The sequence below is a fragment of the Thermobia domestica genome, chromosome 7 (assembly GCF_964235325.1).
Source record: "Thermobia domestica chromosome 7, izTheDome1.hap1.1, whole genome shotgun sequence".
In the NCBI taxonomy this organism is placed as follows: domain Eukaryota; kingdom Metazoa; phylum Arthropoda; class Insecta; order Zygentoma; family Lepismatidae; genus Thermobia; species Thermobia domestica.
In genome coordinates this window covers 192708098-192724057 of record NC_137460.1, presented here as the reverse complement: position 1 = coordinate 192724057, position 15960 = coordinate 192708098, and the positions used below count along the sequence as shown (strand labels likewise).

The 15960-nt window shown below is 35.4% G+C and overlaps 1 protein-coding gene across 1 annotated transcript in view; it reads right to left on the bottom strand.

Moving 5' to 3' along the window:
- Positions 1–801: 801 nt before the first annotated feature.
- The window catches only part of LOC145689454 (uncharacterized), a 32938-nt gene continuing 17779 nt past the window's right edge, over positions 802–15960 (bottom strand). Inside the window, exons 3-4 of the mRNA XM_081763615.1 lie at positions 15024–15111; positions 802–1131 (exon numbers count right to left, since the gene is read on the bottom strand). Coding sequence (XP_081619741.1) covers positions 802–1131; positions 15024–15111 — 418 coding nt within the window. The remainder of the gene's footprint in view (positions 1132–15023; positions 15112–15960) is intronic.

The following is a 15960-nucleotide window of genomic DNA, read 5'->3' as shown; positions in this document are numbered from 1 at the left end:
TGTTTGGTAATTATTTATGTCTATAACATAGAAAATAGTCCACCTCTAACAACAAATATACGTTACAGATGGGTGAATTTTAAACACTAGTAAATGGTTGTTTCAAATTCTCTTAACTGAAATGTGATAACCGCACTGTCAGAAAAACGAAATCAAAACGATAAACAATTTTGAGATAAATCTAATGTGGGAGGATTTTAATGATTACAGCATTAATCACAGAACAGATGGTCTCATGTATTTCTTAACGGAACAATGGGGTAAAAATTTTAAGGTTTAACTAAGAACAAGTTGAAAAATTTAGGCACCAAAGACGCCTGGAGTACGGGAGATGATCCGATTTCTGACAGGAACACTTGTAATTTATATACCACATTAAGCTGTACAGTCTCGTCTCATATAGTTTTGATGCTGGGAGGAACATTAAATCTCAATCCATCCAATTGAAAAGGCCATGTCAGGAGATATATATTTCTTAACCAAGATCTTAACATGATTTTATCCGTCATTAGTTTAAAGAAACTACATTCAAACTATCATTAACAACTAAAGAGTCAACTCCTTCATAATCTGGGAAAGTGGCGATAGTAGCCGTCCTCCTTATTATAAATTTTATATGAAATAGGCGAAATTGCTTCCAACTGCTAAAATATTCCAACTAGTAAACCATAACAACAACGGTATTTGTAAAAACCAGGTTAGATATTGAAACCCGCTTTCAAATTTCAAGAGGTAAAGTAGGGGCTAATTGACATCATACTAATGGGAGAGTTGTTATCTTTTGTTAGTAACTCTATAAAATTATGATTTCATAACACTTTCAACGTTACCAGGTCTCTGCAGAGTATCGTAATTAGTACAGTTACAGTGGTTATTCTGTTCCTCCATAATGCACTGTGCAATGCAAGCTGTGTAACTGTAATACGGGAAAGCCCACATGTCCTCATTTTCAGTTGCAAACCGGCATCTTCTGGACTTGATTGGAAGTTGTTTCAATTCCACATCTGTTACTTCTTCAGTTATTTCATACATCGACAATAACTTTTTGGAGTACGTTTCTGTTTGGGAATATGTATGAGCTCCTACAACACCTTCTTTAATTGGAACATCATATGCTGAGAAGAAAGCGTGCTGAAACATGTAAATTTATTATTATTTAATCAGTTGAATTACAAACTAAATATAGGTATGAAAGTCTCAATATATAAATAAAAAATTAAAAAAATAAAATGAATTGGTAAATTTTAGTTTTATTTGGACAATCTTGAATTACAGTAAATTAATCACAATACCAATACTAGTTTTATTAGAATATTTTATATTACACATGGGTGCCTTTGATTTCCGAACCGCTGTGAAACAACCTAGAGACATCTTTCCACTTATTCGTTCTTTTTTTATTTCAAAGTACTTTCTCGTTGCACCTATTCAAAGATTCCAATATTAATGCGACCGTTCGAAGTAGTCTTTGAACGCCAATTTTTGAATGTCGTGTTATCCTGAATGTCCTGGAGTGTGTCAAATCATTTCCATTTTAAGGTGCATCTCAGTGTAGGAAGGAGAAGAACGTATTATGAATCTACATGCTGCGAGGTACGGGGTCTGCATTTTTTTTTGGTCAGAAAGTATGATACAATTCCTGAAGTGTTACATAGAGTATTGTTATAGTGTAAACCAATGTTCAGTACCAACTTTTCTGCGTGCTTACAAAAGAATGTACCCGCGTAAACATTGTAACACAGTTTTGTAGACTTGGCAATTTGAATACTTACAAGAAATAGTAACGCAAGATTTTGAACAAGTCAAAAATCACAAATAGTAACATTTTCACCCTTATGTCGGAATAATCTAGCCTGTTTGGATCTTTTAAATCAAGGTGACTTCCAATGCAATGACATTACCTTTATATTAGTGCCGCACATGTAAACATATGTTTCATTTTCTGTGATGATATTGGCCAATAATGTCGAATCGTTGACTAATGTTGACTAGTTCCTTGTTAATGGTAACATGGAGTAGAAGGAACATACTTCATAAAGAACAGAATATAAGTCAACATTTTTATAATCTATTACGCTACTTTCATGCATCATGCTCTTCAATGGCTTACTTCAGGTTGTCATGTGACGTGATGTCACTCAATGAGAGGTAGCATGATTTTGGATTAGTGTGTAAAATGCTTTTAGGTGTTGCTAATTCCTTCGTAGACCTCCTTTGGTGTACCTTGATCCCATTGATCTTGAGCAGCATAGACCAATTTTTTAGGTCACTACATACCCTCTTTTAATATGATAGAATGTCTAGGTTAATTTTGCCTATTTTGACACTCATTGACCCCTCTTCTGGTCATATTACATACCTCTCCTCCATGCTATGTAACAAAATAACGAAACCTGTATTTCCAGGCAAGACATAAAAATCAATGGAGCCAAGGAAGGAGTGACAGTAACCAGAATAAAGTAAGAGAGTAGTCTATAAATATAACCTAGCATCTCTATGGAAGAAATCGTATAAGTTGTGCGCCAATAAAGGTGACTATAGCTCTTAAAATCCAAGTATCTTAAGATAGGCCAAGAAAGGGCCAGTAATGATTCAACGACGCCCAAAATCTACTTTAACACATCCAGGCTCCTGGTAACCTCACTGAGTGATGTAGCGTCGCGTGGCAAACAAGGGAAAGCAATCGAACAGCAAGGTAACAAAACAGCACTTAAAGAGCTATAAACATGTTCATTTATTTCCTATTATCCTGAAATTCGTATATTCGTTCTACTGATGGGTGCCTTTCTAGTTCTGTGAAAACCCTGAATACGCTTTGTACACTAAGTATTCGTGTAAGATGAACCATACAATCAAATGGAAATGTTTAACTTCCGCCCAGTGTCATGAACAGTCAATCAACATTCTGTCTTGGAAAGTTGCAAACCTACGCACATTTCTCCTCAAACCAATAAGGAAAGGAGGACTAGGATGTGGATATTCCTTCATATTGGAAACCTGAAAACCACTGAGAGTTTGTCGCGTGACTCATTGACGTATCGCAGATTGTTAGTTATACTAATACGTGCGTCTCTACCTGCTTTTTCAACTCCAGGTCAAGTTTTAACACAGTCATTATTCCTCTAGATTACCCATTTTACGATCTAGCAAGAATCTTACAACACACTGCATTCAATTACGCTTCGCCGAACACGGCCTTGTCTTATTCGAGGATAGTTCAGTGACGCCATTAAGAAATGTTGTTGCATGTCTTTGATTTACATTATGAATTCTACGTTATAAGTAATAATTAAAATAAAACAATCTCGAAATTAGAAGAACAGAAAATGTGTATCAGTTCATTCCGCACCTGTGGAGTACTAGTATTCAAAACTATCATGCTGCACATCAAGATGCATTACAACAGAGGATAAATTGCAACAATGATGATACCCACAATTTATCTATTAGAACTTGGCGAGATAGAGTGAGCAATCTCTATCAACCATGAATTTGTCAAGAAATAAAATTTCATTAAGTTAGTTAAAAATTGATCATCAATTGCCTCGTTAGTTCCTTACTATTTGTCCCTAAAACGTTGTTCTGTATTTTCATCATGTCGCATCTTTACATTTCAAGTTAATACTTTGCTATCTACTTTGGTCGTTGTTACGTGATATTTAACTGTTATGTCACACAACAATAAACTGGTGATAATGTACCATAACAATGATACAGAATATTTTACATAATATCGTATGTGCTATTTCTTTACGATCACAATTTAGAGTTTGTCGCGTGACTCATTGACGTATTACAGATTTTTATTTATACTAATACGTACGTCTCTGTATCTGCTTTTGCTAGAACAGGTTCTGCTAGATATTATAAATATATGATATAAAAGTTTTCTTTTTAATGATTGTAAATTAGTTTGTGACAAAACTATAATTTACTTAGAAGTTCGAACGCATTTGATAAGAAAACAAATCTCGGAGAGTTAAAAGTAATGTTTTATTATTAAGAAATATTTCTAGTAACATACACTAGTATTATGCCAATGGTGATCGATGTCTTAAAGTTTATTACCTTACCAATTAACTCTTCCTCACATTCATGGCTTATAACTAGTGCTGTCAACGGGTCGGGTCGGGTCGAGTTGGAGACCGACCGACCCGCAAGTGACCCGAATTGACTGACCCGACCAGACAACCCGACCCGTTTGAAAGCACTACGTCACGACACTGGGTGAACGGTAAAATGCACTATCATTGGGAATTAAACCCGGACCACGTGTACCGAAGTCTTACACGTTAACCACTAGCTAGATCAAACGGAGGACTTGTATATGCATCTTAGGGAATATCTGGCACTTTTGAGGTTTGGTTATTCCTTTTTATAACTGATAGCAATGTCCGACCTGGGAGAATTTTTTTCTTGTTTTAGTTCTATGTGACGAAGTTTTTCTTCAAGGTCAGTGTTCCCACCTACTCGGACGGCAGTAGCAAAAGTCTCTTGGCGGAGACAAAAGTAACTCGTTTAACTACAATGATAAGGGTTGAGGAAACGGGAGCACACCTCTGATTTTTTCTAACCCTTCAACTTTCATTCCAAAATAGGTTCTTATGATTCCTGGACCCGCTCCACTTTGATTTTTCTTTCTCGATTATTAAAACGTATTTTACAGTATATATAGTTGCAAGTAAGAAGATACATAATATGAATTTTGTAATTTAAAATTTATAAATACAGATGATAATTAATTATAAAGTACTAATTTTATTTCATCACTTTCAGCCCAACAAATGAAATTCAAACAATTCGCACCCTGGGTATTGGTCATCAATACTGCGTCTTATTCTTTGTCTTGCACAGTCAAGTCTTGGTCCTGCGTTTCGTAGTCTTTGTGGTCTGTCATGCTATACAAGAGACAAAAATGCTCGCCTCATCGGTACAAATGAAGACCAAGTGTGATTTTGATCATGGTCTTTCATACTATACGGAAAGCAAAAAAAAAAAAAAAATGCTCATCGTTACTTGGTGATCACCAAAACAAGGCCAAGAGCAAGATTACTATGCACTTCGTCTTGCATATACAATCTTTTTTGTTCTGGTATCGATGTTCTTGGGCTTGGTGAAATGAAATGAAATATTCAGTTTAAGGTCCCTCGATTCTGCGCCGAGGTTAAGGGAGATGGTGATCATGAGAAATGAATGGAATGATGGAATGAGGAAAGTGGGAGGAAACAGGAGAACTCTGAGAAAACCCACTACACGGCGTTTCTCCATCTTAAAGAGCACTTAGCACAAGCTGGGATCGAACCATGGACACCACGCACCAGAGATAAATTCTCTACTACTGCGCCACCGCGGCCCCGCTTGGGCTTGGTCGTCTATATCCAATCTTTCTTTTAGCCTTTCTTAAACAACTTCTAGTTTTGTTCTAAATCCAGACTCCATATTGGCGTAGATATTAATATTACAGTTGATTGGTAAAATCAATCTTCCACATTTAAAAATTAAAGTACACACAAGTACAAGAATAAGCATTTACCATAAAAACACTAGCTATAAGTGTTCAAAATATATTTATGGTTTCTATAAAATCAATTGAAAATTGCTATTTTTAATTAGGCAGCTAGTGAAAAACAGCAGTTTCGATTCCAGCCGAGTTTAAGTTCAACCTAAACTCAGTTGACCAAAGCGAATTGACCCGACTGACCCCGACCCGAGCTGACCCGAATAACCCGACCCGAGCTGACTCGACTGACCCGACGTTACAACCCGACCCGAGTAGCCTGACCCGACAACCCGACCCGAGCTGACCTGACCCGACCCGTTTGAGAGCACTACTTATAACATATCGCTTTGATAGGAAAAATGTCCATAAAGTTTACCATATTTGCTCTTTTGTTATTGAATCCGCATTCCATGATTAAGATCAATTATCTTTTTGTTATTCGCAAATTGCAATGCACGTTGTACTTTCACATTCATTCTCTTTCAGGGTCGTTTACAAAATTCTTTCTGCTTCCTGGAATATTAGTATCACCCATTTTTCTAAATCCTGCATATTCATTCGTGAAGTACCTGTGCGTTCAAATTTTGAGTATGTGTTCTTTCATATGCCAAGCCCCTTCAAAATAAAATTGCCATCCAAGAAAACCTTGCATATTCCCACAGAAAAAGTTATCAGGGTTAGTTTGGAGATCGTAATAACAAGTGTAAAGTCAGAATATGTTCAGAATCTACAATCCCGATACATTGAAACATAGCTTCTGTTATGTGGGTGAGTATTTTCGCATAGATAGAGTGTTTGTAATCATACAGCATCAAGCACTAAGTCACAGAAAACGAAAAACAAAATTTAGGCTGCACTTGCCACAGACATTCTATTATAATTAATTATTGAACAACATAATTCATTCTCTCTAAATAATGCACAGTGGCAAATCTCCAGATAGTTATAATTGATACCTTGCGTTTTACACGTTTTTGCTCATATTTTATGTAAAGTTCCTGAACAAGTTAGCAAGACAAATGTAAATAAATGTTCAGCGTTAGGTGGAAAAATCATCAAGAATATTTCTTTCATTGACATGCATTTTCACCACGGAAAAGCAATTCAGCAGAACAAATACAAAGGCACAAGCTACATATTCCATATGAGCTTAAGATAATATTCCAAAAGTCAGGATGGCTTGTATATGTGACATTTAACATACCTAAATACGTCATATCTTAACTTACATAAATTAATTTTTACATAATGTAGTTATGTATTCTACCATAATTAAGAGGAAAAGTGCTTGTAAACAGAAGCAAAATCTTCAAATCCCAATAATGGATAATCTGTTCGGAACAGGTTTTGCTAGATACCTAGACAATATCAACGGTAGGTTTCCATTTCAACATTTATTGCTAGCATTGTGTGAACTTGTATTCTACTTTAGCAATGGTTCGCCGAATTAGTAAAAACAATATTGCCAGCTTCACCCATTAATTGTAAAGGCAATAGTAATTTATCTTGATGACTGGTACTGGTGAGAATCATTCCAGATGTCAAACATGAAGATTCCTATTGTTCTTCGCAGTCGCCCCTTGTCGGTCTGAGAACTCAGATAATGCGCTTATAAATAACGTAATTGGGGATGTCAGAACCGAAAAGTTGCTCAGGATTTCGTATACATTGAGCTCGACAGAATGTAAGGTACGGGATCTAACCTGGGTTGCATTTAAATAAAATCAAACATATGCAAACAACAGACTGTGAAGTTAAAGGGGATGAGAGGGGTGAGAAGGGAGCAACTTTGAGGACAGGTTAGCCTACTTGCACTTACTTGTAGATCTGGATGTTGCCTTCTTGACGATTCTTCCAGTGGGCCAACGTCCGTCTATCTCTCTATCTGGCGGCTGGTCGTCCAAGTAATCGAAGGTTAAGAGTTAGCGAAACCTGGACAGGAAAACCAATTTTACGAGGACCGCAAGTTCAGTCAGAGTCTAAACTTCTTTTCAGAAAACAATTCATCGTCGTTAGCAGCTATGTAACGTTAGCTGAAACAAAGGTGCTCTTTGGGACAGAGCAAGGCTAAATTAGTCGCACGTTTGAAAATGAAGTTTGCGGTCTACATCTTAATTCGTCTCTAATTCCATGTCGACTGCCCCTTACAAAAATATTTCAATCGTTTTTGTTTAGCGTCACTTCCAGGTTCATATCCTCGGTCGTTAACTATGTTTTCCGTCTTGATGAAAAAGTGCGTGCTCGTAGATTAACCAAGCTAAGGTGATAGTAGGTATGCGGACGGGGAAACAATCTGTTGTTTTTATTAATTGAGAAATTACAAGTGTAAGAAAGAAATGACAGACAGTAATAAGACTTCCTAGTAGGAAAGGCAAATGAACTTTAGAAAAAAAATCGAAAAAGTAATTTGACATTAAATGAATGATTATCCTTTTCACTGTAATGATTTAAAATAAAATGTCCCATAGTTCAAAATAAAATATCTTGTCATGTGTCTAAATAAACATATCTTCACAGTTCGATGTCAAAGCTTGACATTACGAATTATTACAGAAGGATTGTATTTACAGTTATTGCATCTGTACTTTAAACTAGTTAAGAAAATACCATTTACTATTGTTTAAGGAACTTGTTGGAAAACCATTCCCTGCTTGTACAGAAAATATTGTTTTATTTTCCACAGATGCTGATTGATAATAAGTGAATAAAGCTGTGAAGAAATTTGTATTTAAACTGCACAAAATTACAAGTATCTTCACCACTTCTACAAATGCATATAAAACTAATTTCTGCTTTTGAAATATTCACAAGATGAATACTGGCGTGTTAACTTGATTGCTATAGTTAAATGTATATTAAACACTACAGATAAAAGTATATAAAACGAGCACACGGAAGGTACTACATTAAGTAGTTCATGTTAGACATGACCAACATTGCCATCTATCTGACAAAAACAAAGGTATATAATAACGTAATAAAAACTGAAAAACAGAAAACATTACATGAATATCAAACAAAAGTGTAACAGAATTTATCGTACTATTAAAACAAAGAGCTCAACATAATTTGAGCGCAACATATTTCTTAAGCACAGAACTTACATATTAGACACAACGGTAAATGATTAAAATTTAGATGGTTTTCTACATGTAAGCATTTATAAACTTGTCAAATACAATTATAAAAGTCTAGAATAAATTCAAATATACTCATATGCAGATGTTAAGGGTTTTCCTTTTTGTTGAATTCAGAAACACTATAGTTCAGAGTACTTTATACAAATACCACACATTTTAACCACGTGAGTTACACAAGTGCCCTTTACATCGGAGGCTAATATACATAAAATCAGTTTGGTAGTGAAGCATTAGATACCGCATAATTCGATATAGCATGGTTAGATATACATCGAATGCATAGTAAGCATAGAGGATGACACAAAGAGTACATCTGTGCATTAATCGAAGTTGTTTGTGTCATGATGCGTAGCTGGTAATATTAGAATCTGGAAAAAGTCAACTGTGGGTGTAGGGATTAATGAAGCTTGTTGCACAATTTTAGACTGTACACAGAACTACAGGAAGGTCTAAATATTCTAGTAATACGGAACAGCTCATTTACGTACCATCCTAGCGAGAGGACTTCTATCTAGGATTAAATGCCAAGTGATGTCCAGTCAGATCTCTGATCAATATATCACGGGAAATGGTGTATCAAAAATACCTGGGGTATCACAATACGCAAAGTGCCAAAGTAGAGGTGTTCGTTAACAATGGTCAAACGTCAGCGGGATTGATTAGCATGGTGTATAGCCAACCATAAGAAAATTTGAAAACAATGGAATGGATGCCCTTCAATTACGATATCAGTTTGTTATAGTATGTGACACACAATGTATGCGTTTCTGTTTGGGATCAGGACCGAGACACTCCTATATTTGTTCATGCAGAGGATGTTTGGGTGTAGCATAGCTATTAAGATGATCCCATGCAACTATACATTTTTCCTTGGTGCATATGATCCCAAGTTCTCCTTAATCAATAATTATGCCAATAATTATGCATAGTGGGTAACTACCTGGAACAAATCTTCTTTTGAAATGGCTTGTTTACTTTTCACATGTCAATTCCATTAAACTTGGACACGCTTCAACATTGGAGCTCAACATCATGAACTCTGGATGAACACGGTGGGTCTTATGTGAGTGTGGTGCATCATCACAGGAGCTAGTGGATGGTCTGGTCCAGAAAATGGGGACACGTTCTGCAACATATACATCCGTACAGATAACAGCCCCATTCCGAACGTTTTTGTTAAGTAACATTGGAGAAATGCAAAATCAACATGAGTAAGTCGCAAGAATTACATTCCTTATGGAAGTCATTTGCGGTGTTCCTTAGTCATTTGATCTTCAGTGTGGTCCCTAAATGCTTTGCCCACACGATCGATTCCGTACGTTGGCAGCAGTATCGGCAAATCTTTACTTTGATTCGGAGAGTGACTACAACCGATTCATCTGACCCGTTTCCCGAAGCAGCTTAGGAATCATTTCCCAAGGACGATTCATTAGAGCAGTCTAGGAAACAGTTCCTCGGAACAAGCAACCTGTTACTCTCCGCCAAAACTCATTCCTAGACTACTCCGGAGAATAAAAAAATTCTAGCAATTCGGACAAAAGCCGAGAAAATGGTTATATGCGCAACGGAAATTTGTTTAAGACTAATGTTAAAGTTACTTCTAAGAAACCAAGATCTCAACTATGGAGGATACAGCACGGATAGAAGAGCAGCAGAAAGAAACAATCAACAACACAATTACTTTCTTAATACTAACTTCAGTTGGTATAAGATGGTTTTCGAACTTTTAAATGATCTTGTCCGTATCTCCAAAGACATACATTTATTAACAAACAACTTAATTTTCGGTATCACACTCAAAGCTTATTAGAGACTAGGTATCACAGTAAGTTTCATAAATGATTGAAAATATCCAAGTGCAAATGAAAGAAAAAACTCAATGACAGTTATTGAGATTAGAATATGCTTACATAAGTTTTGGTGGTTGAATTTTATTTAACGTTTATAAAATTTTCGTTATACGTTTCTTACTCCAAAATAAAATATTCGTTCAACCAGAATAGCTTCCATATAACTCGAACAGTTAATTCACGATTTAGTTTTAATTCCACGAATCACTAACTGTAATTTTAAATAATCATTAAATTTGTAATTCCAGAGTTCTTCGTTGCAATCGGCTGCCTATCTACCTTTCCACTGTTGACAAATTTAAGATGAACATGACGAAACCTTGTACTTTACACAGCAGTACTTATTACATCTCTCCGCAACGCGTATTGGGAAGCGGAATTGCAAATTTTTCCTTACTAAGTTCAGGCGTCCCCAAATAGTAGCAACAGAAAACAAAGGTTTTTCATCATTACCTTAGTCATCTCCGTTCCACAGCTAGGCAACACTAGCGCACTTTACCATTAAATTAACTTGAATAACATTAAACCAGAGACACACCTAAAAGTCTTTGGAGTAACTTCCACACAACTATAGGTTTACTGATTAACATGAACAACTAAGGTTCGAGTATGATCGTGGACAGCCGAAGTAGCATTTGATGAATGACGATGATTATTGTATTTCCAGTTTCACAAAATGCTAAGACGAATCCACCATAACATTGTAAGCATTAGCTCGACCAGTGGGAGGAATTTAGAATAACTGAAGTACTGACTGAAGAACATTCTGACTCTATAGACCAAGCGAACATTACTAATTTGTTACATAAATGCAATGACGTTATAGACATTTGGAATTTAACTATTCTCGTGTGATACCCTGCACTTCTTTTTGTAAATACAAACTCATAACATTGTAACGAAAGACAAATAAAACATTAAACGATATATTATTATTCATCACAGGTTATATTCCGAATGACGAGAAAGAGAGAGAGGTGTGAGAAATGAGAGCGTTAGTCTGGAAATTATGGGACCCAGTACCAGGCCTGGGACCCTGGAAGAGGTCTTCTCCCATTGGAGAGGGATTTAATCAGACATGCTGCTACCAGAGGAACACAACTTAGCAATAACCATGTTTAAAATTACTATTTCAGAATATTATAACGCACTTGATAATCGTATACTGATTATTTATTGTTATATTACGCTTATATTGACGGATACTCTATGAATTCTCTAATCTGATATTTCTGATTAACTTTGAAAGTTTAAAATCTTCTTTAAATTACGGTTTAGACTTAATTTGATATGACATTGTAGAGTTTTACATGAATCTCTTCCAACAGCTTCTTTGTTGATACCTTTTTCTCGTCTTTCCATCCAAGATTAATAAACATCCTGAATGATAATATTTCCTGAAGCATATAAAATAGTTGTAAATGTTATCTGAGTTGCGATGACTAAAATATTCTATGTGAAGATGCACAAACCCATACAAATGCTTGAGTGACACACCATGTGACTTTCTTTGTCATCATAACGTTTCAATGATTATCATACCAAATAAATATCAAGAAGCTTCACTTCACTGCTCATATACTAGACTAGATGTATACTTCTCACTAAATTAGATGGTAAGTCTCCTTCAAACAGATTAAAGCGAATAATTCAATATCAATTCAAACATACAAAACGTTTTAACTTCTTAGTTCCATGTTCTCGTTTCAGTTCAAAGCACAGAATACATCCAAGTACGACTACTCTGCCGAAATCGTCGTCTCATCAACGGATAACTTTGTGCAAAGCAAATTAACCACATAAATGAAAACTAAACAAACGACAATATATATGAATTAAATTTGAAATACAAATGACGTAAAATATAAAGAAGGATAATAACAACAAAAGAGAAATAACACCATTCCAGCATCTGGTGACATTCCAGGTGAGACCGGCTCATTCCGTACTTTCTATGCATTCGTATTCTCGAACGGTAAGATTCATCTACTTGAATAGAAGAAGAAGAATGAAGTAAACAAATCAATTTAGCGCAACGCAACTACTGCAAACTAATAATAAGTAATACAAAATAATTATACGTAAGTTATTGGAATTTTGATTACTAAAGAAAATATAAGGGATATATATATAAGGGATATATATATATATATATATATATATATATATATATATATATATATATATATATAAGGGATATATATATAATTCACAACGAGGATACTTTAAACAAATCTGGAACAAACAGGATATGTTTCAGTGGATCAAAAGACAGCCACAGACGAAATCAATCTCTGTTGCCACACTTGGTACAATTGTATCAGATTCAGCCCTTTTTGTCATTCATCGGCCCGTTGTTACCACGCTGGCATTTTCAGCCCCATTTGTGAAAAAGTTAGTACAATTCCACCCAATTCAACACCATTTAACAAATCTTGTCACATTTTCAGACGAGAAAGAAGCAGTGTAGTGGAAGTTTTAGCTTGAAATCTTTTTTTTTAAAGTACACACACGTTGAATCAAGTGTTGCATATTCTGAAGAAGACAAGCGGGTGTTGAAACAGGTCTACAATTAATGTGTCGTTGAAAATGTTCTAGAGCAAAACAATAATAGCACCAGTGCCGTACCGTGGAAAATCAGCGCCTGGGCGAGAATATACGACGGTGTCCCCGTACATATGACTCAGGTCGATAGACCATCCGCAAAATGCCACTATGGTTGGCGCGAAGCATAATAAAATTTTTAAAAGTAAACCCTGGTTTTCCTTGGTTTTGAGCACTTTTTCCTTCAATTATATACACACATTTATATATATATATATATATATATATATATATATATATTACTTTTTCCTTCCGAATTTTGCGCACCCTTACTTCGGCGCCCGGGATCGTCCCCCAACGGCATGATATCGCAAAAAAAAAAAACATTGACGTAGTTGCCGCTTCCCGGGCAAAGTTGTTTACGAGGCTGAGGAATATAAAAATACCCAGCCTCGGTTGTTTACTAGTAACGCCATATTGACGAATATGAAAATACCCAAACATTTCTGCGTTTTAGAGATCTATATCGACGCGTTGTAACAAACTTTATGTATAGGCCTAAAGTTAAATCAGGGGTGATCATACGTGGGCAAAAATATTTTACTTTTTGATAAAAGAATGAATTCAGCCCTTTTTGTTTAAATTTGGTACTATTTTTCAGCCCACTCCAGAGCTAGGACTGTGGCAACACTGAAATCAATATACTTTAGAAGAAGGGTTTTCATCTCATTTAACTAGCCTAAAAAATCCAAACTATCCATAGTCTTCAACTACGATACTTAATTCTCAGCCAAAAAAAAAATCAAAATCAAAAATGTAAAATGCGGACAGCTTGTATTCGGAATTATATATAGCTGGATAAAATATAGCTGGATAAAATAAATCCTTAAAAATACATCTCATATTTTTTTTAAAAAAATGCACAAATACAAAGCATATCCAGAATTAAAATAATATCAATTAAAAAATAAAAACACTCATCGCTAATGATATAGAGATCCAGCATGGCGTAAAGATTGAAAATATCTGTTTATCCAAAGTGGTGTACCATTTCCAGCAGTTAGTAATTACAATAGATCCCGGATGCCCATGTGATGAATTAATGTGTGCCTATTAAACCATCTGATTCTTTAACTAGAGTTTCTAAGCAGATCACCCGACAACATGCTGGCCAATCGGAGAGAGTTTTAGCACTTAAGGTTTTCGCCATATCAGAACACTCATGAATAATGAACCCATGATTACTGATTCCACTTACGAAAAGATAAGATTACAAGAACACTTGCGCAATACTCAAGTTTACATTACTGAAAAGTGTTCCTTTTCTTCACGGACGTCGATTTAGTAAAGCGAGCACATTTCCTGTTATTACAAACCAGAAAAAACAATAAACGCCCACTTTTACCATACGTCGGAAGTTGTTTCAGCCTTCGACCACAGCCATCACAGGTTTTCTCTAATTCAATTAAAGCTGCAAAGCGATAGGAATTAATATCCACTTCTAATACAAACTTTTTGAAAAAGACAAGCTCAAATTCTTTGTATCAGATTAATTAAACTGTTTCTCAATCGCATTTGCTAATTCTATTAGCCATGAAACGAAAATTGAATCACGCGCTTACACGCATTCCACCAGCACACACTAACTATACAAGCAGACAGAACAGGTGACATCACAGTTGCAAACTACCATATGACCCTATGCAGACACCTAGTGGAAAAAATATGAAGTACTACCAATCTATCTTTAAACCAAAGATGTCGCACCAAACACACAAATAGTTCGCATAAGTGACTAAGGCACAAACATTTCAAGGAAGTGACTGAACCTATAAGAACCGATTAAAGTCACTACCTGAGTCAAAGCAAACCTTACCTCAGCATAATGTTTCATTCCCGATAATTCCAGGTATGAGTATATTAAAAACATAGTATTATGAGAGGTGACTTGGGTGAAAGTAATCTCTTTCCTGATTTTGAAATACTGACCTTGAAAGAACTTCCTGTTACCAACATAGAACTCTTGAATTCTATCATGTTCTTACTTGCATATTTGAATACGTGAGGCGGATATTCTCTGAAAGAAATAGTATATACTTAATAAAGGTAATTAAGAACACAAGGAATTCAACAAGCGAACAACAATAAGATTACCATCATTCTTACTTGACTTTCACTAAGTATATATAAATGTGCTGTGATGTCTATTCTAAACATAATATGGCCGAGTTTTAAGAAATTTGAATCCCATGGCAATTCAGTGGTAAAGCAATATTGTCAGAAACAGAATTTCAGGCTTCAATTTAAATTATTTGGGTTATTGAAAGTAGAAGGGACCAAAGATTAATTAGAAAAGGAAACATAAATTTTGTACAGTACGCTTAAGTACATGCACAGTTAACATCGTTTCCCTTTAATTTACTTTGTTGAAACATAAAAATGCACATGATGTAATTTCATGAAAATGTAACAGACGCCTATTATGTATCATACTGCTGCACGATAACTTTACACAACAGTTATTGCCAGATTTGGTTAAATTTTGATGGTTTCTCAGTGCCAACAGATAGTAATTTTTTTAAAACTTTATAACATTACCTCAAAAGACTCAGGGGCGATTGAAATTTGAATTTCGAACAAGAAGTACGATCTGTCATCCAACGATGGGAACATAACCAGTAAACGATTTTCATTAAAAAAAAAGATATTGAAAAGATATCTTAAATAATTCGGCTCTTCTTTTGAAGAACATTTAAGGCAGGTATTTGCACTGTGTATATGAATTAGTTCATCTGTTTTGTTGTACTCTGAAAAGCGACCATTAGTGTCACGCATTAATCTTTCATTGTATTGCCCTACATGTCTCTCCTCGTACGTAATGCAGCATTAATCGTTTGTGTACACCCAAAAAGCGTTATTAATATTC